Source organism: Metopolophium dirhodum, chromosome 8 (genome assembly GCF_019925205.1).
Source record: "Metopolophium dirhodum isolate CAU chromosome 8, ASM1992520v1, whole genome shotgun sequence".
Classification (NCBI taxonomy): Eukaryota; Metazoa; Arthropoda; class Insecta; order Hemiptera; family Aphididae; genus Metopolophium; species Metopolophium dirhodum.
The window spans coordinates 35,586,952-35,614,594 of record NC_083567.1 but is presented as its reverse complement, the minus strand read 5'-3'; the positions used below and the strand labels follow the sequence as shown (position 1 = coordinate 35,614,594).

The 27,643-nt window shown below is 29.4% G+C and overlaps 2 protein-coding genes across 4 annotated transcripts; both read left to right on the top strand.

Annotated features, from left to right (window-relative positions):
• Positions 1-550: 550 nt before the first annotated feature.
• LOC132950963 (plexin-A1-like) lies at positions 551-8,502 on the top strand. Its single transcript, XM_061022605.1, has 3 exons — positions 551-682; positions 4,655-4,768; positions 6,095-8,502. Exons 2-3 carry the CDS (start codon positions 4,679-4,681, stop codon positions 8,189-8,191), a joined length of 2,187 nt encoding a protein of 728 aa, XP_060878588.1. The 5' UTR covers positions 551-682; positions 4,655-4,678; the 3' UTR covers positions 8,192-8,502.
• A 3,729-nt stretch (positions 8,503-12,231) lies between these two features.
• On the top strand, positions 12,232-27,643 carry LOC132950964 (uncharacterized). 3 transcript variants are annotated; one of them, XM_061022607.1, is made up of 4 exons: positions 12,232-12,397; positions 16,099-16,461; positions 24,984-25,088; positions 25,782-27,643. In XM_061022607.1, the coding sequence occupies exons 2-4, from the start codon at positions 16,306-16,308 to the stop codon at positions 27,444-27,446; spliced, it is 1,926 nt and encodes a 641-aa protein (XP_060878590.1). In that variant the 5' UTR covers positions 12,232-12,397; positions 16,099-16,305; the 3' UTR covers positions 27,447-27,643. The 3 variants fall into 3 exon arrangements, with proteins under 3 accessions (XP_060878590.1, XP_060878591.1, XP_060878592.1); XM_061022608.1 differs by having other exon boundaries at positions 16,096-16,461; XM_061022609.1 differs by lacking the exon at positions 16,099-16,461.

The window sequence follows — 27,643 nt, the reverse complement described above, 5'->3', positions numbered from 1 at the left end:
AATTCAAATTTAACACCATCCATTGCAGTGACCCACTTGTAACATACTGTACAGCAGAGCGACATCCACTTACTCACCTTTTTTTAAATTATTTACTCATCATATAATTTAAACAATTTTTGTCATACATTTGGATAACATAATTTTTTCGTCAAGTCTTTCTGTTATATCTTGTATATTAAAAGTATAGGCGGTATATAAATATGTGGGCAATATTTTTCTATCAACCCGTGTCCGTGTCGTATTCATTGATAATTTATTATTTTTCGTTATCGTTTTTTTATAAGTCTTTCAAATCTTAATGTGTGATTACATGTAATATAATTAATATGAACGTGCCACTATAATTGATTCATTCATAATATTTACGAGACGTTTCGTTTATAAGACTATAGTATACACTATATAATATAATAATGTCATGATGGTAATATGGATATTATTATTGTATTAGATGATTCATCATCAGCCCGGTTAATGAGTGGGGATTGTTTGATTTTCAGACGGGTTCGATAATAAACAGTATAATATTATAATAATATTACGATCGGTTTGATGAAACGTGCTGCAGTGACATATAGGTTGCAGAGTGAAGTCATTCGTTTTCAAAATCTGAGTGTCGCCATCAACACCGTGCACCAGTGACGGACCACCACCATCATCATCGTATTCCGAATACAAAGTGGGTATTTACTTAAGTATATTATTAAATAGTAATCTATTATTCGTGGCGATGTTAAAACAATGTAATGGAAAAGAAAAAGTGTGTATGATTGTGATATACGCAGATATAAGATATTAGATAGGTACTGAAATTTATATGCAAATGTAAAGTAAATTATTCTATAAAAATGATTATATTGCCATATTTTGTCAAAGATTGTAAATGAGTAGAGAAAACCTTTTCAAGAAATCGAAACAATAATTATTGTTCAATAGGTAGTAAAAGGTATCAGTAATAAGTAAATAAGAAAATAGTTACAACTTACAAGTAGCGTTCAAAATGTATATAATTTATAAAATATGCATTTAAATATAAAAAGCATTTTAGAAGTGAAATAAAGTAATTTTTTATTTAATTATTAAATTATATTTGTCAAAGTGCCTTTACTGAAAGGTTTCTTTAATCTGTGTTTTCACTCAAGCCATTATTCTTTCATTACTTTTACTCGTTGTTCTATTCTGTAACAGATTGTAAATTATATTAATAAAAACCAAAAAAAAAAAAGTTATATTTAGTGTTGAAAAAATGTTATGAATAAATTGTAACAGTAGGAACTTTGAATTAACTCTCATAACATAGTGGTGGCAAACATTTTTTTATCGATACGTCTTATAGCAAAAATTAAGTAAACACGCGTAATTCCGTTTTCGGTCTAAAATCTTAATAAAATACCAGTTATTTATAAATTATTATGTATCGACATCTGCGCCGTGTACCTATTAGAAGGGTTCCAACCGGTGAAAGGATTTTGTAAAAAAATTTCGAAGCTTCAGTTATCAACATTTTTAATTAATACCGTGATTTTTTTTTGGTATGAGTTTGGTACCAAAAATGTTTTAAAAATACCGAGTTTATTTTTTAATTTAAATATTTTGTAGTTTTGAACATTGCCAGTATCTACCAGAGAGATCTTTTTCAACCTTAAAATCCTCAAACCTTTAGGAAATATTTTTATAAAAGTTATAAGTTATAACATAACTATTTTACATTCTGAGCGGAGCGATGAAGCTAGTGGTTTTACAATGGTGTTTATTATTTTTTTTTTATCCTGTATACAAAATTTCTACCAGAAGGAGTGCTTTGATTTCAAAACAAGTACCTTAACTATTAGCAAATTGGATCAAGATGTACCTAACTTTAGGGAGGTCATTTTTTGATTTTTTCAATAGTTATTTAATGCTACGGGAAAAACCACCTAAAAATGGGATTTTAATTTCTAACGCTTTGTTTATCACCATTGAAACGAATAAAAAAAATAAATATTTTAATATTAATTCAACTTACAAGCTATAATAAATAATAACAATATAAAATATCTAGACTGACAAATCGTCTCCGCTCAGAATCATTTTTCTTATACAATGATAATATTATATCATTGAATTCAAGTTTAATAAAATCCATTATACATTGACCCACTTGTAACCTACTGTACAGTAAAGCAACATCCACTTACCCGCTTTTTTTAAATTTGTTTTGTACATATTATTATTTAATAATTAAAAACTCAAACATTTTATATCGTCTTATAAATATGGTTTATTTCTTTAATAAAGAGTAATTGAGTGGTATGGAGAGGCATTGCCCCCACGGCTCTGTTTTCTGAAAATTATATGGACCCTCCTCATGACAAATTCCTAAATACGCCACATGTTCCATCGAATTAAACAAAAGATGTTACCGCAAATGCATTTAAAAATTATTGTATCAAATTTATAATTTATCACGGAATATCAAAAAAAAAAGTATTTATATAGAAAAAAGTAAAATGAAAAGACGCTAATAGGAGAAAAAAATCAAAATTATATTATTTGATTTCAATAATATGGAAATTATATTAATTACTCTTGTTGAAGATAAAAAATTATCTTTCTATAATTTTAGATTCTGAGCGAAGCGGTGAATGTATTGATTTTACAATGATGTGTGTTTTTTTTGTCTTTTTCATCACTTTTTAGGATATTTACGGACATTTTAGTTTCCAATTTTTTTAGTTTTTCATTCTATAAATATCAATAAAATTTATTTGTTGGGTAAAAAAGCTTGACAATTTAATACAAGGCTCCTAATATAATGTTACAACAATATTTGAAAAATATTGAAAATCTAGTCACGATTTTTTTTATAAGCATTTAAAGTTCAAATGTTGACAAAATACATAAAAATCACAAAAATTAGCAAATTATTAATTTGAGTTAGAAATTTCTAAAAATGTTTTTTCAAATCTGTGATTTGAAAATGTAGCACAAAATTCCTCATAACTTTGTCTACCTTCATCAAAAAAAAAAAAATGTCTACAAGAAAGTCAAATTAAATTTTTATGAGCGTTTTGAAGTTCATATAATTTACAACATTACAACATTGGATACTCACTCGATTCATGTAGCGATTTTCTTATTTAGTTGTAATTCAAAAACAAATTACTGTAGATACATGAAAATTTCACCGAATGTTTATATTTTCATTTTCTATACACCATACAATTTATTTAAATTATTATAAAATTTACAAATTATTTTAGTTTTTTTTTCTATTAATATCAATAAAATTGTATTTGTTGGGCCAAAAAGCGTGAAAATTTAATACAAGGCTCTTGATATACTGTTACAATAGCAGATAAAAAATATTAAAAATACATAGGTATGCTCAATTTTTTATAAGAATTTTGACAAAATTCATCAAATTTAAAATTTAATAATTATTTTGAAGTTAAAAATGTATGAAATGTTCAACTTTTATAGCTAAATTTAAAATTTAAAACAAGGTTCCACGTAAATAGGTTATAATATATAAATTACTTTGTTCACAATAATATCATCAAATATATAGGTACTTAGTAATATCATAGGCTGACCGACCGTCTTCGCTCAGAATCGTTTTTCTTATACAATGATGTTATATCATTGAATTCAAATTTAACACCATCCATTACAATGACCCACTTGTAACCTACAGTACAACAAAGCAACACTCACTTGTTAACCTTTTTTTATTTTAAGGAAAGCATTTGCTTTTAAAACTATATTTACAGGTAATTTTTTTGTTTAAAGATAATTTAATTAATTGCTATTTAAATTATAAACTAGTGGTTAGTTCAATATAATTTTCATAATTTTTAAGACATATTTAAATTTTAATTTTGTTCCAGGATTTTAATTTAAAAATACAGAACACATTTTTATTAACAACCAATATATAAATTTATCTAATATTTTATATTTATAAGATTACTTAAATGTAATGAAACCAATTAAATTAACGAGAAATAATTACGCATATATTATAATTATTATATATATATATATATATATATATAATTATTATATATATATATATATATATATATATATATTACATGTGCAATAATGTATAAAATGAATTAATAAACACATAGACTATAAAACTATCAATCAGTTATCACTTAAGTTTAAAAAAGAGAAATGTATAAGTAGTGGAAGATGAAGGGTATCTATACGATTGTAACGTTTATAATAATTCATATAATTATTTATTACTGACAATATTTGAAATGTCTACGTTTGAATCAACTTTCAACAAAATTACTTTATAAATATGAGTGTATTAATCCTTAACTTACACAATAATATAATATTGTAATTCTTTTTGTATGATGGTATCAATGCATTAAGTCTTTGGACAAATCTAACTCAACACCCGTCATATGTTTGACAGTTTTCAATAGATAGTAAACTTTCATTGTTTAAATCTGCAATATAAAAATGTTATACTTTAATACTTGTATTATAAGTTATAACAAAAAATGACTTAAAAATAAGCTGAAATAAAACAATATATTATAATATATTAATAATATATAGAAACAAAATAAAATAAAACTTAGGTATTTCAATTTTTTTCTTGATTATAATTTACCAATATAAAAATCGTAAAATAATTATTTATTTTCAGGAGAACGCACAGAATTTCAATACGATGTTTGCTCGTAGACGTTACATCATGACTCCTCGTGAGTACAATTGGAACCATTCTTATATTAACGGACTCGTATTCGTAATTTTATTAGTAAGTTACATTTGGACAACTTTAATTAGATATAGTGCATAATTTATTTCTACATAGATATATAATATGGTAGATATTCATTTTATTATCATAGGTACATATGATATAACTTGACTTATGACAATTTTTTTTATAAATTTATTAATATTAAAATATTAAGGGCGATGGAGCCGGTGCGTTTTTTTAGTACAAAAACATGTCTTACAGGAAAAACTCTCACGCCATTTTTCTACCACTATTTAAGGAAAAATGAAAATTCAGTTTCTGATCTGGCCTGAAAAATGTTCTCTTCTTTTAAATAAAAAAAAAATTAACAAAATCCGACTATTCTACAGGCCGTGAGAGTTTTTCTTGTGAAGTCATTTTCGTTGATATGATACACCGTATCAACCTTCCCCCTCCCTAATTAGGTATCGATCCGTAGATTAGTAGAAAAGTATTATAATTAAAGTAATAACTCAAATATAAAATATAATTTTCAAACTTTAGAAGATTTTGGAAAATTGGAAAAACCAGCACCGACACCCTTAACTGAGATTATATAATTTTTTGAGCTTGGTTATGTTTTATTGTTGTTACTATTGTTTATAGACCTTAAAACTTAATGCGTTTAAATACTACTAGAAAAGTTTAATGTTAAAAATAATCCATAATTTCCACAAATAGTTTTAAATAATGACTTGCGACATTTATTGTTTTTTTGTTAACTATGATCAAAACAGAAGTATGTATATACTTACGAATTTAGAATTTATTACTATAGATTTCAATAAACACAAAATGTATCTATTTATAGTAATAGAATAAAAAAATAAATATGAAAATCCGGGGAATTGTATTGGAATGTGCTGTAAATATTAAAGTAAATTTTAAGTGTACTTCGGCACTGTAATGGACGTGTTAAATTTGAAGTAAATTATCGCATATTCTACGATTCACGATTCTGGTTGAAGAGGATGTATAAACCTCTAAATTTATGAATATTTTATTATTTTATTATATAATATAATAAATATATATATATTTATTGCCTATTAGTTATTTCTAATAGTTAGAGATACAGTAGACGCGTTAGGGGAATTTACAAAAGTATAAAATGGTAACAAAATTTACTTAGGGAAGTTAACATTTTTGTCCATATGTTATTACGTATATACTAAGTTAATGTACTGACGACTTACGTAACATATAGAAAGGTGTGATTGGTTAAAGTTAGTCGGTATTATAGGTAAATAGATATCTTAAAATGAGTCTCTATATTTTAAAAATTGTATTGTGTATAGAAAATGTGGTATGTATATAATATATGTATATATGTTTTTACAGTTGACTTCAAGTGTGGAAATTATAGCGGACAATGTAAATATAACGGAAGGCGGATCAAGTCAAGAAATCAACTGCACGCTTTATAGGTCATGCACACAATGTACCGGGGCACACTCTGGTTGCAGTTGGCTGATCGAAAAACAAATTTGTCTCAACTCAAATCAAATTCTATCGGGGAAGTTCATAGTCGATACAAAAGAATCATGCCCAGCGTATGCTGTGACGTATGATGGTTATTCGTTACAGGTTACGGTTTCTAATATCGAGGCAAAAAGTGTAAAAACTTTTTTTAATGTAAGTCCAAATATTGGTTGTGAAATAGAAAATGCAACTTATAACGCTTCAATCGATAATGGAGTAATAACTTGTAATTGGGAAGACAAAAAAACTATACCTATTGAAAAACAAAGAACAACTAAAGCCAATCCTTTGTTTATTTTTTATTTTTCAATCGTTGTCAACAACGTACGATTGCAATTCGACAATCCACGAGACCATTACATCAGTTATCACGGTTGGACTTGCCCGAAAGAGAACTGTACGATCAGTTTTTGGGAAAGCGATTCAAAAAAATATTACTGTAAATGGTGTTTAAAAAACGATAGTTGCAAGATAACAGCCGAACAACTGAACAGTTGCGACATACGGAACGCGGTTAACAACGAGAAATGGAAGGACGGCGCACCGCCATCTACGATCGAAGTGAGAAGTCCTGACGTGGCGATCGAGTCTTTCAAACCAGACGTTTTGCTGTTCCATCGCAATACGCCGACGGTCGTGAGCATAACCGTCAAGAACCATAGGTTTTTGGCCGAAGGCCGGTTGACGACAGTGACCTTGGCCGGGCAGAGTTGTGACGAATCGGTCACGGTCGACGACAAGACGGTTAATTGCACTGTTAGTTGCTTAAAGGAGGTTAAAGAGGGTCCGGTGGTAATCGAGTACGCGGGGATTACAAGTGTGTTGAGGCTGAAGTCAGCGCAAAAGTTCAGGTTCGTCGAACCGAAGTTTACGGACGTCAGCCCGAGCTGCGTACCTTTTACGGGCGGAACCCGGATAGAACTTATTGGCGAGAATCTGAATACCACGACTGACTTACAGGTGTTCTTCAGAAATATAATGACGAAAGTGATGTGCGATATCGTTGAACTCAAGCACGACCGCATCGTTTGTGTGACCAGTCCTCACACTGACGAACAAAAGTCTGGTCCGTTGCAAATCGTGTTCGAAAAAAATTCTATTGGCAAGTTCTACAAAAAAAAAATGTTTACATACGTCAACGAGCCAACCGTCCTGGATGGTCAAGTATTCGAGGGCCTCGCATCTGGCGACGTCTCGTTGACGGTCCGAGGTGAATTTGAGTGCACGGAGAACCAGCAGATGTACGTCGACTACAACGGGACGAGGTACTACGGTAACTGTATGGTGCGCAACAACAGCAATTCGACGATGGACTGTTGGCCTCCGAAGCTCGACGATCCGGGTCAGATGACGAGTCTTTCGCTCGGGTTTCGTGTAGATCTGGCTGGTAAAGTCGTGAACTTTCCCCAACAGACGCCGTACTTACTCCATCCCGACCCGGTTTACACTGACTTCGAAGTGTTCGACGGCACCGTCGTCCGTGTGGAAGGCGTGTTTCCGGATCTGTTGCAGCGGCGCCGACCTAACGGCAGCTACATCTTCGAAGTCACATACCGTGGCGATGAGTTGGACGATGACGAGAGGTTCACCATGATAAACGTAACCGAGAATTACATCGAGTGCCGATCATCTTTCGACACGTCGGTTGCTGATATTCTAGAGATCGCAATCACAGTCGATAAACAAGTCAAACGGACCGTAGTGCAAAGAAGACACAGACGGTATTATGCGATTGTTCGGTTAATGAGTCCGCAACACGTTATCGGTGGTATTTCGGCCTTGTTGATATGCGTATTTGCACTGATTTTCTGCGTAAAGAAAATAATGAACAGTTCTAAGCAGCACATGGATAAACGATACATTGGAGAACTTCGAAACATCACAGCCGGAATAGACGACACCACTGATTATTTATTGAATTCAAACACTGGCAAGAGGCCGAAGACCAGGCATTGATTTACGTCGGAATTAAAAATACATTATTGGGACTAATGTAAAATATCTTATTTTTACTTGTATAAAATAATGGGTACATTTTAATATTATTACTTGAATATTTTTGAGCTATTGATTAATGATATTAGGAGTTAATTGTGCAGAAGTTATATTTCTATAATTTTTATGATTTTAAGTCGTTCGTGTCACCGGTGTTTAAAATCGATGTTATATGTCATGTGTTGTCTCTATTTATGTATCCTTATTCTCTTGATATAATTTTGTTTTTCCATAGATAATATAACTGGGATATAGGTACCTACTATTTGAAATACTGTTATTTTTATTCATTATTTTTAGTCATAATTGACGCAATAATGCTACTTTTGTTAGATTAATGATTTTTTTACTTTTTACATAATCAAAGGTATAAAAGTTGATAATATCATATGGTTATAAGTCTGTAGCCATGTTCAAACTACAAATCCGTATAATTCAGGATATCAGAAATATTGACTATATATATTATATATATGTTATTATAACTTAATATGTATCATTCTACTCTGTTTTAGACCATATAATAATAATGGTTTTATTAAATATCACAAAAGGAAATGTCAACTGTTCATGAATAATGCGAAATTGCAAGACAAATAATATTGTTAAATGCCTACTTAATATTGGCAAATAATATGTTTATAGCTGGTCATTTTCATGGTGACAAGCTTAAGATATTAGGGTTGGTCAATATTATTATTTACTATTCACTTTTCAGTATGACAGTATTTTAGTATTATATATTAATATATATTCACTATATATTTATAAATAGTATATAATATATTAAAGTCTTAAACAGTTCATAATAATATTTCATGCTGCAGTAAGTGCGTAGTTTCTCGTTTAAATACATATTGATACTCGACTTACATACCTACTTACTATGTTTTGTATGATACTGTAACTATCATATGTTGTCCGCACTGTGACAGTACCTATCTTTAAACTATCACGATATTATAGCCGTTAAACTTACACTCTTTGTATTTGACTATATCTTCGTGTGGCTTAACAATATTGATGGCGAGATTAACGATTATATCTATTGTCTTGTCTATATCTTGTATGCTTGTGTATATAATAGTTAGGTATACTATATCAAATCGGTACATTAGGTTTATTGACACTACGCTACCACCTATGTGTTATTACTTATAAACTATAATAATATATGTATAATATGTGAAATATTCAAATATTTAAATTCGAAGGTACTACCTATAAATTATAATGATGTTACTAATTTTTTTTGGTTTCTGGACATACGTTTAGAACACATTTTACCCTCATGGTTGTGTCTGTCCGTTAATTAGGTACTAGAACATTATAGTTACGATAGTTGATATTTATGTTTTCATTTTAATATTCGTATTCATAATTTATTGTTCACAACGGACGGACAAAACGTACAGGTGTATTAGGTGTTCTAACTTCTAACTTCTAAATACGCTTAACTATAGTCTTTTTAATACTACATATTAACAATTAATAAATGGTTCAATAACGGTCCTATTCAAAGTAAATTCATACTAGCTATAGCAGCTAGTATTAAAAATATCAAAATATGAGTATTTAATAAAGCCAATATCAGGTAGATTCATACTATAGACAATATTAAAAAGTAGCTACAAAGATAATATAAGTTGTTAAATTGTTTATGGAATTTAAGTTTATTGCGATGTAGGATATTAAAATTCCCTTAGAAACCGTGAATCCCGCAGAGTGAGCTTTCCTAACTATTGTAATAAATATTGTATTTTTCAGCTTTTTTAAAAATATCATTTAATGTGTATTTAACTGACCTTTCGGAATTTATTTTCAAACATTTATTTTCATACATATTTTGTTTTATCATTTATTTTATAGCTTTCAGAACTGTTTTGACGTTCCTATACAGGACTTACTAAAAAATAACATATTTTATCTGGGGATCTGACCCCTCACTCTCCTTCTATAATTGTTTATACTACGTTGTATATATGCGTGGTACATACAGTGTAACAGAAATAACTGACTTTTGGAATAACCTTTGTTATAATCAATATTTTTAAATTTTTTTGTTTATATATAATTTATAGCCATTTGCGCTACACGTGTAATAAAAAAAATTATTTTATATTTTTTAATACTAAAAATAAAAAAATTTAAATTTGATTTGAATTTTTTTAAATAAATATAAAATAGCCAATTTGTGAATCTGACTATAAGAACGATTTGGATGGTAAAAATATTTATCTAAGTCAAGTAGTTTATTTTCTAGAATTTTTTTAAATATCAATATTTTTATGATTAAATTAATTTGAAACGCAATAACTTTTTTAAAAATATTATTTTTGGAAATTTGCTGACATGGGTATATTTCTTAAACTATTTACTAATCATATAATTTTATCAATTTTTTCATACGTTTAAGTAGCATAATTTTTTTTTTTTTTGTCAGTTCTTTCTGTTACACTCTGTATATAGTGAGCATGCGCCTAAAATTTTTGCAGGTATTACGCATTTCATCTTCAACATCAAATCAAACTTTTCAACAATCTATGAAAGATTAGTATTTTTTTTTACCTCTAACAAAACAACCATGCATAACAAAAAGTTAAAAGTTAATTTAACTATAGGTTAACTCAGTTAAGTTAAAAGTTAATACACACGTTTTGTTAACTTTTTATTAAGTTAAAAAAAAGATAATTTCTTATTTGCTAGCGTACTTAATTTTTTTCCAACCCAAAACTATAGGATATATAGTGTTAATACTTCATACGGTATTTCCATATAAGTTAGATTCGAATGATATACATTTTTAACTTTAAACAATTTACGATACATATTTTTTGACATGAGAACGAAATAGACTGAAATAGTGAAATATTATAAAATTAAAAACAAAATAAATTAACTTAACTTACTTCTTAAAATGATTAATTAACTCGTTAATTAAGAAAGAAATTTAGTAAGTTAACAGTTAAGTTAATGAAAAGCCAAAAGTAACTAGTTAAGTTAAAAAGTTAAAATAAAATTAACTTTTTAACTTAACTTTAACTTTAAATTCGTTAATGTTCAGCCTTGCAGGCTAGAATATAATACAAAATATATTGCGTATTATTTAGTATTTATATTAGGTATATTATATATTATATTCGTTGACATAATGACGTCAAACTAATCGACGCATAAAAATAATTTTAAGACGAAACTGCGTTCGCCTAATGACCAAAATCGAAATATGATAATATTATTATTTATTCATACCATTTTAATACTTGTATATCTATAATACAGCATGTGACTCAACGCAGTGACTTACAAATACGAAAAGGGCAATAATATGAGTCAAACAGACAACAGTATAATGAGATTGACGAACATAAATATTAATTTAATTCGGGCGTGACGGTGCTTCCATTTTATTTAGGTACTTAGATTGTAATAAATTGTAAAAGCTACGCTGACAGATATTATGCTCTCCGTTCCAACCACTGTAATGACTATATATTATAATATTATCGCGGCTGAGCTCTATATTTATTATTTAATTATATATTAGCTAGTCGTTGGTATATGATATATGCATGGATATTGGACTTAGTAGATACACATATACTATACACCATAATAATAATATATTATAATATTATGACCATGCTGTCTTACAACGTTAACGTTATATATATATATATATTATTCTTATACATTTGAAATTAAAATAATTACTTTAGTCATTCAATCATAAGGTTAACCTATATAAAACAATTTGTATATTTTGATAAAATTAAATAAGACTGTTATAACTAAAATATATTAGGATATAATTATTATAACTGATTACAATTTTGATAATTGTATTATAATTAAGTAGCTTGGGTCCAATCTTTAATTACATTGTAATATCATTAAAATAATCAAAATTAAAAAAAAAAATCAAATTAGATTAAAAAAGACGCCGGGTCAACGATTGAGTCAAAATGTCTATATCCTATCGCTCCAGTAATAAAATCAGTTTGTCTTTATGGCTCATTCCAAATCCTGTCAATCCATCTTCTACATTATTGTATACTATGCGTCACGTTGGTCTACAGTGTTTCGATTCATAACAAAAACAATCTTCTTGTTATACTCGTATGCTCGTTCATAAATTGAAGAAATCAAATTTGTTTATAACAAAAGGTAATTAGCAACATATTTTATATCTATTGCATTATATTAATAACCCTTTTATTGTAATTTATAAATTAATAATTCTATAACTAATTTTCATTCTCCAAAATGGTAGTATGGTACGTGGTTATGTAAAAACGTATAGTAAATTAAAAGACAATCATCTTAATACATTTAGTCGTTTCAATATTATATTTTAGTCATAATTTATAATTTATTTATTCTCTACCGACATAAAATTAGTTTTCCGATATTAATTTAGATTAGTAATGTATTTAATTTTAACCATTTTCCGAATATTGATTCATTACGATAGGTATATAAAGTCGTTATTAACTTTAGATTTCAGAACGCGGACACTTTGTACTGTTATGTACATAGAGTATAATATATATAATACATAATATATATGTAATATATTATAATATAAACAATTCTGAAGTCGTGACTAAACTATATGTTATGAAATTAAAATATTATTTGTAAATCTAAGTATCTTAATATACATTCCAAAAAGTAATGAATCGTTGGTTATTAGTTATTACCCATCGATAGTAATTTTTATTTGTCATTTTGGCATATTTATTTATACTGTACTCATTTTTGATTTACTTTTTAACATAAATTTTGAATATATAATACAATTATAATTTATAATCATATTTGATTTATATGATAATTTTGATAATTTCATGATTTTTAGGTCATCAAGTTCCGGGCCCTAAATATTATATTATAGCACTAAGTAATATTTGTCTGTTATCCAAGGTTAATTAAAAAACATTGATTTGTTAATATACTATAGTTTTAACATTTTTAATTGGCTTTTTATTTAATTTTTAAATTCTAAATTTTAATAAATAATAATTGACATTATAATATATACTTACTAATTAGGTGTATAACTTATATTTAAAATATATGCTTTATTGCTTTATGTATATAATAGTACAAACTACAAAGTGTCTGCGTTCTGCAATGTACCTTTTTACCCGACAGTACAAAGTGTCCGCGCTTCGCACTTTTAATGCTCGACGATACAAAGTGACCTAGAAGTTAGAACCGAAGTTTATACACCGACCTGTTAGATTTTATTATACTACAAGATATTATATGTTGTACCTAATCGTTTTTTAAATATAATTTAAGAACATTTTGTACTTGTTCGGATTTGCAGTTTTTTTTATCTGTCTTGGAGATTTACCATTTTTTATTTTTGAAATTAAGGTATAGAATAATTTTAGAAAAATTAGAAAGTAGTGTTTATATTTTATAAAATAAAATTTTTTCCAGTGTTCATATAATATTTTGAAATGTATATAGAAGTTTAGTAGAAGTTAACAAAAGGTTAGGAAAATGCAAAAGAGAATTTAATTATATCGTCATATGTTTTGATTTTAAATATATGTATGTTGTGTGTATATATAGTATATATATATATTGGAATATTGCATATATTATAACATGACATAAGTATAAGCACATTGATGTGCTACAATAATAATTAGCTACATTGATAATTAGTTTAGTACTACGGGACTATAATAGCTACTTATTGGCTATTACATTTAATGGGTTTGCATTAAGTTTTTAGAAAAAAAATTAAATTAGGTACTTAACTCTTTATAGTTGGTTGTAATTTTGATGCCAAAACTAGGCTTTATAGTATATATACTATGTAAGATTAATTTAAACATTCATGATACTACTTTTTAATAATTTTATTACGTACTATAGGCAAGAAGTCTAAATAATAAAATAAATATAAATATTAAAAATTCGAAACAATAATGAAACATTAATAAATATTTCAAATATTTCGAAAATCAAACGCTCTGATAGAATTACCATTTACCTAGTGGTATTAATACATACATGGTAATATATTTCAGGCATCAGGCCTAATATATTTTCACTTACCTATAGGTTTAATTATTCTTATATTATGATATAATATTATAGGAACATACCTACATATAATCGTAATAAAATGAAATAGTATGTTCCCTATAATAATAATACAATTTTTTATAAACCATCGTAGGTTTATAAGTACCTACTTTTTTTTTTATCTTAGAGTGGTCCTTTACTCTTTTATAATAGAGGTTGAATCTTGAATGGCATAATAGACCATTGAGCTATACCCTCGGGCGTATATCAATTGCGCCGAAATTACATTTTTACCTGTTAGAAATCTATAGATTGTGCCGCGTATCAACTCTACCGAACTTTTTTACATTTTGATTCCGCCGGCAATCGACTCCGATGAACTTTTTTAGATATAGATTCCGCCGACTACTAATCCGCTGAATATTTGAAAATTATCTGTTTTAATAATAACAAAATGCCAAAGGCTTACATTTACATGAATGTTAATGCTATTTTATGATTTTTTAAAAAATGTTTTATTTCATTAGTACACACTATAACTTACTGTATAATTAAATGATAATAATTTAAATGATAAATCGATAATAGGTACCCATACTTTTACAATTGTGTATTTTATTATTTTTATAATAAATCTTTTTAAAAAATGTTAATTTTACTTAATTTTATAAAAATGACAATCACTAGGTATTTGAGGTATATTATTTTATAAATTTAATAAATGTATAATTGGGTTATATCGTCCATTGTGGATGACAATGTTTAATAGTTTTTTGAAATGTTTTAATAAAAAAAAAATACATTTACTATTATGGTAAACTGCGTGTACTGTTAATTAAAAAAAATTCTGTACAATATGATGCATTGGTTATTGTTTAATAAACAGTAGACGGAATAAACATAAACAAATATCTGGCGGAATCGATAGTCGGTGGAATCAACATAAACAAATATCCGGCGGAATTGATAAAACCCCTTACCCGTTTTCACCTAAAGTATACCTTTTCCTTTACCACCAATACCCGTTTCTATCGAACGAGATATTATAAACGAGAAGTTTCCACCTAAATAATTTCTATACTATTAAAACCTCTAATACAGTAAGTTTATTTAAAAGTCTTATGCCGAGTTGCATAAACAATCACTACTTAATCATTTAATGAATCATATAATGAGCTAATGGTCCCTTAAACAGATAATTTAGTGTTCCGTGATTAGTCCATTATAAGTTGTAATGAACCATTGAATTAATCAATTTTTCAGGCATCTTGGCATATTATGAATAATATAATATTAAATTTATTTAGTAAATAAGAAATAAATAAATATTGAAAAACAGTGTAGGTATTAACGTATTATACATTTCGATAAAATAATTTTTATATAATCATATTAATTATTATATTAATACAAATAATCTCACTCTGTGCGTGTACAGGTACTTGGGAAATCCAGCTAAGTCCGCGTGGGACGAACGATTTATTAATTCCTATGAAGTATTTTCGTAACACTGGGAGGGGGGGGGGGGGGTGACAAAGATTATTGGTAGGTTCTTGGCTCTTGCACCTATATAATATGTTTTTTTATACGTTTGAAATTTCCTAAAATCGTTTTGTAGGTCAGTATTTCCTGTGAAATACTTTGTATGATAGTTACAGGTCATTATACAACATAACGTCATACGTAGTGCATACAAATACATAATACACCTATATATTATTATTATTGTTGTTCCGACATCGGCGAGCGCGACGCACGTATTTATTAATAATACAGATACTATTTAATTCGCCTGATGATGATGATGTGTGCTGCAGCAGTTGTGGTCGTTTTGCGCGCGGTTTGAATACTTTGTCCACGGAAATTTTCGTGAAAATTGTGATCCCGAATTACCAGCCAGGTCCAGATAGATCGATTACGTTTCGGCATGGAGGGCCGCCGTTCGTGACACTCGGCAAACACCGGTGCTGCCGTACCCGCTGACCACCGCTGACCACCGCCGCCTGCGCCATACCAAGAATAACATTATGTCGCCGGAGACGTATCTAAGGTCCGATCACGTTGTTGGCGATAATTTACAGACATCTTCCATACCGTGTTGCGGTCGTGCGGCGACCGGTCATGCACGTGCTTATGCAATCGGCGCGTACCACGTGAGTTTGAGGCGACAACGGCTGCTACCGGTACGTATTGTGCTTACAAGTTTGTCGTTTGTAAGTTGCTGTAACGCGCGTCCATCCGCGGTATGTAGACCGGCTACACGAGGAGGAAAGGGAGAGACAGGAGGGCACAAGAATTTGTATGACATTATTGGAACTAAAAGTTAATTTAAAATATTAACCCACCTCGTGACTATATGGTACTTAATTTATTACATCATAATAATAAGCATAATAGGATACGTCTTACTTTGGATTTTGGATTCTGAGCGGAGCGTATTGCAGATTTTACAATGATGTGCGTGTGCTTTTTTAAGTGTACGAGTAGATGATTTAGCAGGCCGATGAGTTCGCAGGCGACCCTTGGAAGATGTGAAAACATATGATATAATATGAGCTTGAAATATTATACCTTAATATTGGTACTTTGACGAAAAAAGTAGTTTTTACGCAAGACTAGTTTTCGACAAATCAATCGTATTTCATTGTTGTAATTCAAAAAAGAACAACTATATAGATACTTGAAATTTTCACAAAATGTTTGTATTAATTAGCATTTTTTATACATAGTTTAGTTTTCAAAATATTCTGACTCTTTTTGACCTGTTTAAAGATTTTTAATTTTTTAGTATTTTATCTACAAAAGTCAATAAAAAAATGTTTGCTTGGTGAAAAAAGTTTGAAAATTTAATACAAGATTCTCAACGGTCATACTGATACTAAATTATCTAAAAATTTAATAAGCAACATTTTTTTAATAGACACTTTAACTGTACGAAATTAGATATTTTAATGAAGAAAAACTACTTTATAATTATTTTATATTTAACTATACGCAATGACATATTTAGATTAATTTCAGACTTTTTATACCTTATATATAACCGTTATTTATACAAAACGCGTACTAAATTATTTATAATAAAAATAAATTACTAGCAATATAAATATATCTTAAAATATAATTAGTAATATAGGTTGACGATCGCTTTTGCACAACATATTTTTTTGCATGCAATGGCTAATGAGTTATCATTGAACTCAAAGTTAACATATATTAAATACTTCTTGCAATTTATAATATACCTAGGTACCTATCTATATATTTTCGGAATAGGAGGTTATCCATATTACTTCACCAGTATGCGTAAACACGTATAGTTGACATTATTTTACTTACCTCATCTTACCTACGTATTTACTCTAAACTATATAAGCATTGGCGCAACTAGGGTTAGGTTCGTTGGGTGTTAGGTCCCATTGAGTCACAAAAAAACCTGGAGCTTAAGCACCCCTGGTTCAAATGTATAGTTGCGCGCCAATGTATATAAGTGAATTATTTTCAATACTTATGTAACAAAATAGTTGACGAACGTGTCTCCAACCAATCCCCATCCAAAGAAAATCTTGAAAATTTAACCAAATATTTTGTACGTCATTTGTATGACCATTTTTGGAATTTGTATGCGACCCCCTCCCGAGCAATAATCGAAAAACCAATTTTCCCGTGTCCTCCGCCCCCCTTCATCGGAATTTTCTAATTTTTCCTACGCGAAACAATTAAACACTATTTGTATGAATTTGTATGATCATTTCTGGAATTTGTATGCGACCTTCTCTCTCGTAATAGTGGAAGAATATCTATGAACCCATATTAAAAGGTATTGTTTTACAATTTTTTTTTATATATCAAACACTTGTAGGTATATGAGTGGTTAACCAAAACCTAAGACTTATAATAAAAGTGGTTAGAAGAACCGTTAATATGGAAAACCTGTCGTTAATAACCAAAATCGTAATTGCAAAATTTGTTTTGATTTCCGTGTACCCGTTTGTATCTAATTCTTTGATTGTTGTTTATTGATATTTTAATTGATTTATGTAATAATAATGTTTTAAAATATAAATCTTATAGTTTTATTTATTATTAATATAATTTGTTTTAATTATACTTTTAATCATTTACTATTTTTATTAATAATCTTAATAAGTTTTTTAAATTAATTGTTTTATTTACCTATGTTTTTCATAAATTTTTTTTATATAATTTTAATTAATTGTATAGATATGTGTAAATCGTTATTATAAATTAATTTTAGAATTCTTTTTTTTCATTTTTATTAATAATTTTTGAGAAAAGCGAGGAATCAACTCCCCCCCCACCAAAAAAAAAAAAAAAATTAAAAAAGTTTCTTGTACTGAAATTAAGAAGTTCTAAAAACTGGTAATATTAAATTAATCTATGAAAAAATGAACATTTTTAAAAATCTCCATAGTGAGGGATTTCAATCTTTTTTTGAAGTCTACCGTATGGAACATATTAAGAGGGAGCAACTTCATAGACACTGAGGGGCTACGCGAAGTTCCTCCACCAAAATAATATGAATGTCACCCAAAGTAAGGAGTTACAAATTTTGAAAAGTGTGTTAAAAAACAATGGCGTTGGTTCGGAGCAGTGGCGTACACAGGATTTTTCAATGAGGGGTGGGGGGCTTGAAAATTAGTTACAATTTTATTTTTGTTTTGTCCAGTCTAATAATTTCAGACGTTTATTCGAGGTATTTTAAAATTTTTGTAACTTTACAACTTTTCTGGTAGAAAAAAAGCTCTGATCATAAGCTTCGATGCCCAATGTATGTTTTTGGAAGCAAATTAGATCTAGTTGGTACTTTTAGCAGGTCGAAATTGAAAATGCTTAGTGATTTTTAAAATAATTGGAGAAAAAAAAATGAAAAATGATTAAAATTGTTTGGTAACCAGCTTGGTTATACCATCCTCACTTGGATTGTATTTGATTAGTTTAAATTTTTTATATAAATGTCAATAAAAAATTATTCATCCGGTGAAAAAGCTTAAAAATGTAATATGTAAGTTTTTATTATAGGTAAAATATTAACGATACATAGGGATCATGGTTATTTTTTATAACCATTTAAAGTTCAAATTTCGTCAAAACCACAGTTAATTTGTATGGCTAGACAATTTAATACAAGGTCTTTCATACAAATAGTTCATACTTTTACCGAAAAATTACAGATAATTTTAGGAAAATTGGTATGCAAATACAATGTTTTTTCAAAAATGAATTCATTCTGGTCAGATGTATATGAAATTTACGTCTTGCTTACTATAGTTGACAGTTGAAACTTGAAAATTATTTTTTTTAAAGTAATATTATACGGGCAATGGGGGGGGGGGGGCTTCAGCCCATTAGCCCCCCCCCCTTCTCTGCGGACGCCACTGATCCGGAGTCGATCAGACAAAGTCAAGAGGGCTACGTGAAGTTGGTCCACCTAATTAAATTTATCATATAAACGGCTTGACCGATTTTTATGAAATTTTATATGCATATTCAATAGGTCTGAGAATCGGCTAATATCTATTTTTCATACCCCTAAGTGATAAGGGTTGCCCAGAAAAAATAAAAATAAAAATAATAATAGTGTATTATATATTGGTTGCTATTAGTTAATCGGGCATGTTTGTTGATTTGTATTATTATTTTATATATAAATGAATGTTTGCGTTTAGATTAGACCTCTGGGAAGAAGACAGGCTAATTTATAAAGGATTAAATTTGGTTTTTTTTTATTCATCGGATTTTAGTACGGTTAGGTTAGGTTAGGATTTTGTATTAATTGATTATATTAATCCACATTATATTAAGTAAAAACGACAAACTTGGTATAACTTTGATACTTTAGAGTTAAATTATACACTTATGTACAAACAGCACGGGGTCCGCGATCTACCGCAGGTAGATTGCCTACCTGGTAATATACTGCTGCGAATCAGAATTTTTATTCCGGGCAACAGAAAATTTAAGATAAATCTAGAACATCATACACCGAATATTAAATAACGCATTGAACAAAGTTTGAGTCATATACAGTTTGTAAATTTAACGGGTAACGAAGTGCACGGGATCAGCTAGTATCAATATACTATTATCAATCTTATTAACGTTTAATTTTCCAACACAAACATCACGTAGGTCTTTTACAAATTTAGATATTGTTGTATTTCAAGTAAAAAAGTTATGTACGTTATACTGTGTATATGGTTAAAAACAACTTATAAATAAATAATATTACTTACCTAGATCCACGGTTGGGCAAGTTAATGATAGTTTTTAACTTATATAATTTAAGTAAAGTATTTTTTTTTTCAATTAAATTAAAATAAGGTTAACAATTACTATTAATTTAACTTGGCTTTAAAATTTAATTTAAGTGTAAAAGGTGCTTACTGTATTGTTTAACATTTATAATGGAAAAAATAAATTACTCGAACATTCAAAAATTATAAAAAAAACTACTATATTTCTACATGTACGTGGTGGATATAATATTATATACATTATACATATATAATTAAGATTTATATTTTAAAACATTATTATTATATAAAACAATTAAAATATCAATAAACAATAATCAAAGAATTAGATACAAACGAGAACACGGAAACCAAAACCGATACGATAACATAAATTATATAGGTACCTACATCATATATTTTTGTTGTTTAAGACCAACTATTTGTCCCTGCATAATAATATTTTATTTTTTGAGCATTCCCATATTTTATAATCACTGTTTAATTCTACTAATATTGTTTGCCATTCTGGCTAAACATTGTTGTAAATTCCATGTTGAATCAAATATTAAATTTCTTAAACTACTTCTACTGACATCTAACTCACTAGTAAGTATTAAGTATACACTTAACAATACATTTGGATTTACCTTACCAATTCGTATGTAACGTAACAAAATTAATTAAACGATATACGTACATAATATCACATAGGTAATAGGTATATATATTATAATTTATGTTTTCGTATCGATATTTATTTACAGTTTATAGTATAGGCATATAAGATAAATTGCCACAGTTTGTATAATGTACCTATCTTATTGGTTTGGTCGCAGATTGTATAATGTTAAATTTAATTTTGCCGCAGTTTACATATCGACTTTTACAAAAAAGTTAATTTTGCCGCAGTTAACATGTAGCCGGAAAGAGAACCCCGGGCCCGGAGGTAATACCTTGGGGGCCCTACTATTTTTTACCACCAATAAACTTTGACAGGTAAAGAGTTAATTTTTTCAGGTGTGTTCATAAAATTCTTATTTTGAATTGTTTCTTTAGTTTGAAAAACATTTAGTGGTCCCAAATTTCCGGGCCCTCTTAAAAATTCCGAGCCCGGGGTAATTCCAGCTTCTCCCCTCTGTGTAGTTATATAGGTATAATATATTATATATTATATTGTACATGCACGTGTAAATCAACCAGATTATGTTTTTAGAAATTGGTTCCTAGAATCTTTGAAAAAAAGAAATTTGATCAAGATTATTTGTCAAAAATAAGATCCGGCACTAATAATATTTTTATCAATTCAATTTGTTACTTTGTTAAGTTAATTGACATTTAAATTTAATATATTTAATACGTTAGTGTTGGTCAACGACATGAAAAGTAATATAACTTAATTGAGTTATTAATTAACTATCAGTTACCGAATTCGACAGATATAATATCATAACGTAAATATCAACAATGTATTTTTAATTACAGCTATTACATGACTTTATAATTACAAATGTGTATTACAGTTTAAGATTTCACTCATTAGATTTTTAATTATTTAAATTTTTGTTAATTTATCTACCTATATAGATTAACAATTTTATCGTTAATACGCCTGTCTATAATTTTGTAATAAGTTGATAGTATTTTATAAATAATAACTACTAGGGCCCGGATTTTTATGCAAATGCATATTCTTCTACATTTGACTTATAAAAATTCTGATTAAATATATTGACGTTTCGTAGTACGTAGATTCTGCTATCAATATTTATTTTTGCATATTTTTGCATATTTGAATAAAAATGCATATTAATTGCGTATTTCTATATAATTGCATAAAAGTTGCATTTTTTATTAATAGTTGATGATTTTTTTGATTTTTTGCGAAGCAAGGCGAGTTTGCGGTTGACATAAAAGTTATTTTAAGTAATTGGGAAATTTCCGTCGCCGATTTTTATCGACAGTCTGTGTGTTTGTGTATTTATCTCAGATAACTTATCTGCACCTATTAGGTATACGTTCACTCAATATGCACGGCTTGTGTATTTCAATTAGTAATTGACAGTAATTTGTTGGTGTAACTTCACAGTTTTTGTTTTCGTATAGAATAATATTTTTATTTTTCTGTAAGAAAATGCCAAAAGTAAAGAAAGTTCATTGTTACTTAATTGAAAACGCTAACTTTCAAACGATTTCAAAATTGTTCAATGACTCCATGAGTATACTGTGGCCTGAAAAAGTATTACATAATAAAGTATTACTTTATGTCACAGACACTGCACCATACATGATAAAATCTGGAAAATCTTTAAAAGTGTTTTATCCTAAACTAACTCACATTACATGTATGGCCCATGGCCTTCACAGGGTATCGGAAGCCATTAGAGATAAGTTCCCAAAAGTTGACGTGTTAATTTCTAACACAAAAAAAAAATATTTTTAAAGGCCCCTGTTCGGGTAAATACTTTTAAAGAAATGTGCCCAAATTTAAGTTTACCACCACAGCCCGTTATTACACGTTGAGATACGTGGCTTATTAATGCAGCTTTTTACTATGGTTAGAACTTTGATAAGGTAAAAGAAGTTATCAATACATATTTAATGACAACAATGCAATGTCTATTCAAAAAGTTCAAGATGTATTTAAAAGACAATTCAATAAAAAATGAACTTGCAGTTATATTAGCCAATTTTCAATGCATCACAGAAACCATCTTACAAATAGAAAAATCGGGCGCTAACCTACGAGAAACTGTCTCGTTGGTAAAAAATGTTGAAATTAGGTTAAGTGAAGGAGGAATAGGCATATAATTCGCTAAACTTAAAATAATGCAAGTATTATCGAAGAATTCAGGGTATTCTCAAATGATAAAAATTTGTGGAATATTAAGCGGAGAAATAAGCAATAACAATGAAGGCGTTGAAGAGTTGACACCTGAAGACATTTCTTGTTTTAAGTATGCACCTATCGTGTCTTGCGACGTAGAGAGAAGTTTTTCAAACTACAAATCTATGTTACGTGACAACCGTAGAAATTTCGAATTTGAAAATATAAAAAGACATTTCGTAATCTCCTGTTGGTACTCGTTCCAAAATTAATATTACATTTTTTGTTATTATTTTATTAATTTTGCATTTATTTAATTTAGCAATATAGGTATAAATGTGTGGTTTGTACATATTTGTAAGCACAATAATTGATATTTAAATTCTATTTTTTTCACATAATATATTTTTTAACTGTTTTGAGATGTTCATTTTTTTTAACACACAATAAAGAATTTTTTTTGCATATTTTCAAATTTTTGAGCGCATAAATATGTGCATATTTAACAATAATTTTTGCATAAAAATCAGGGCCCTAATAATTACCTTGTAAATATACATCTACTATATAGTCCATGCTATATATATTTCAATACTTACGTCCTAATTTTGTAGTATCGCATAAAGAGAAACAACTAAAAGAATTATAAATTAACATTTGATATTGATTTGTTTTACAAAAACTGTAAACGTAAAATATAAATAGTCCTACTTTAAATCGATAATGTATACAAATTACAAAAACCTCGTAAATAAAAATACTAACATAAAAACCTTAATTACACTTGTTAAGAATATTATAAACAAAAACATATTTTCAATTAGATCATCTCCAAGGTTCAACTAGTTATTAATCAAATAAATCGTTAAAATATTTTAGAAATATAAATACGAAATATACCAAACTAATAACAATAACTATATTGTATTAATATAACTAAACTTGCAATGAATAACAATAATAAAAATTACATCAATAAAACTTACAACCAAAACGTCTCAGTATACTGTCTTTGAAAAACTTTAAACTATTTCTTCGGTTAAAAGCTCATCGAGTTATAAACAACTTGTAATAATACTATTTCACAGGCCGAAGATCGAGTTTATTATGTATGTATATATATTAACAGGGTCGGGTTGAACACAAGTGCCACTATAGGCCCCGATATAATTTTCCACTCCTCCATCCTATCCTTTCCAACCATGAAAAAAGGCAAATTTGAATTATTGAATTAGTCATTAGTGTGTAATATTTCCAATATTATATAATAATAAGAAATAACAAGTGCCACAGAGGCTACAGAGCGGCAACAATGCTCACAAATTAATTTAGTGTAATCAATTTGTATAAAATTAAATACTACAAATATAAATTAATACAAGTGAACTATACAATAAACTATTATCTAGTCTTTTTATTGTTATACAATAATACTCAAGGTATTTTCATAATTAAATTTACTTTTGCATGAATTAGTAAATTAAAATGAAACCAACATTGGTACATTATAAAAAAATGTTTACTTTGTAATTTGTTGCATTTTTGTATAATTTATATTTACTGTAATCTAAAATTAATTGCATGGAATATTATAATTAATATGATGGCTTATTATTTTCAGAAAAACGCGCATTGCTCAAGGGACATGTTTGTCAGCAGAAGTTTTAAATTTTGGCATAACTGGAAGAGTTTATCATTGAATCAATTTCTATTCCTAATCATCATAGTATGTACATAATATTTTTTTGAAAATCAACTAAAGATCATTCTAGTATAAAGCTCCTGCCTCCTAGTAACATGCAACTAGGTAGTGTAACTATTATGCTGTGCTGCATTAGAAGTAGTATTTATAAAGATGCTTATTATATTGATTATTAATATAACATTATATACTTTAACCTGCTGGCTGCTGGCTGCTACTTCACTTATACTTATCCACTTTTGTACTAAAATAACAATTTAATAAATAATGCCTACACTTACTAATACATATTACTCGACCGGACGATAAACCATGTATAAAAAATTGCCCTTAAGTTACATTATATATTCAATATTGCATTTATATTTTACAATCTAGACATCGGATCTGACATCTAGTGCAAATGTGCAACTATTATATTGTGTTGCGTGATAGTGTACCTACCTACAAAAGTCCTCATTACATTGATATAGCGGTAGTCGGTACAATTATAATATTATATAGTATAAACCTAAACCTACCCCGATTAGGTACTTTATCCGCAGTTAAATACAACAATATAATTAATAATATCTACAGTCGATAAGACATATTACTAGGTCAGACGATAATATCGTATAGCATAATAAATATAATATATATATAATATATATATTACATTATTTGTTATACAATGTACGACATTAACCATAAGTTACATTATATTCAATATTGCAGTTGCAGATGCACGAGGTTTTCGCAGAGACTAATTTATTGGGAACTACAACCACGAACGGAATGACGACCACAGACGGAACTATGTGCAAGGAGCGATGGACGTGCTCGTCGTGTACGGAAGCGCTATGCAGCTGGTTGGTTGCCGAACAAATGTGCGTGAACAATACGGCGGCGAAAGTGCAAAGGATGGTGGTCACCAGCGGGTCGTCCTGTCCAAAGTTTTCGGTCAACAATAGGGTCAACGCATTAAATGGCAACCAGACTATAACGGCTACGGTTATAGTTGATGACCGGGACATGGGTGGTGGTTTTGTCCATTTGTTAGCCACCAGCAACGTCATGTGTCGGTCGGACACAAATACATACAAGGCCAAGGTGGACGGCAACCGAATCTCCTGTGCCTGGGAATCGAAGCGAATATCGCAGTACAATACCAGGTGCCAGCAGTTATTACCGCACTACAGTCATTTATCGATCGTGTTCGATGGCAAGTTGTTGCGATTCGACAACGTCAGCAACCACTATTTGACCACGTACCCGGGAGGTGGCGATTGCCCGAAAATGGAGTGCCCGCATTGTCACTGGAACAACGGCACGCTCAGGTTTTATTGTAGTATTTGTTCAGTGAAGAACGCCACGTCCACGGACATAATACCTTACTGTGACGTACGAGATATTTCGAATCTCTTGTATTTGAATACCGCCAACATCCGAAACGATGGAAGGTGTTCCAGCAATGGTCCAAGTGTAATTAATTATTCTGTAACTCCGAAAATTAAACTTCCATCAGACCAGCCTCCTTGGTCCGGCAGCAGTCAACCGGGCAACAACAGTTCTCCGGTCCATCCGACATTGGACGACGGCCAAGTTTTTGGCGGTATCGAATCCGGTGGCACCACTTTATGGGTGCATGGTCAACATTTTTCCGGCTTGCGGAAAGTGAGGTGTTGCGTCAGACATAGATACTGGTGCGGCAACTGTGATGTCCGTAACGACACGCGTATGGTTTGCCGGACTCCTAACATCAACATCAATCCGGAAGATGCATTTGAAAATGAATATTTGAGGTTTTACGCTGAAAAATCTACCGGAATAGAGTATAAGCTCGAGTTGCCGGATTTAGATTACCATCGATATCATGATCCGGTTTTCACGGACTTCGTGGTTGACGGTTGCTGCAACGTTACCATAAATGGTCTGTACCTTGACAAAGGTTTCACCGCTGAGGACTTGTCCATTATACTGGTAGGCGAAAGCTCGTCCTCTCGTTGCCAGATCACTTCGTTGGACAGCACGCAGATCATTTGTGAGGTGCCGCAGTCATCGTCATCTCAGTTAGGCTCACTGCCGAAACAGCTCAATGTCACGATAAGCAACAATCTGAACATCGTAAAGCTGTCGAAACAAAAATACAGTCATTTCAAAAATTCATTCGCCCGGATTTTATGGCCGAGTGTCGTCACTATAGGCGCGTACGTTTCTTTCATTGCGGTACTATGTGTGGCCCTCATATTTTTTAAGGCCACCAAGGACTATGACCTATTGCATTTACATGGTCACCAGCAGCTCGCAGAAATGCGTCCGCTGGACGAACGAAATCCCAACGACTACGACGACGATGGCAAACCGGAAAATATGTTGTTGGTACGTGACGAATGTCATTAGTTTCGAATATAATGTATTATACGACCATTAATTTATTAACTACCTATAATATTGTATGATATTATTATATTCCATACGTAAGAATTTTTAAACATCTTGTTCTTTGATAAATCTATGCATAGATATACATAATTATGTAATAAACATTTATATTGTGTAATAATATAATATAACATTAAATGTATAATTCGTGGTTG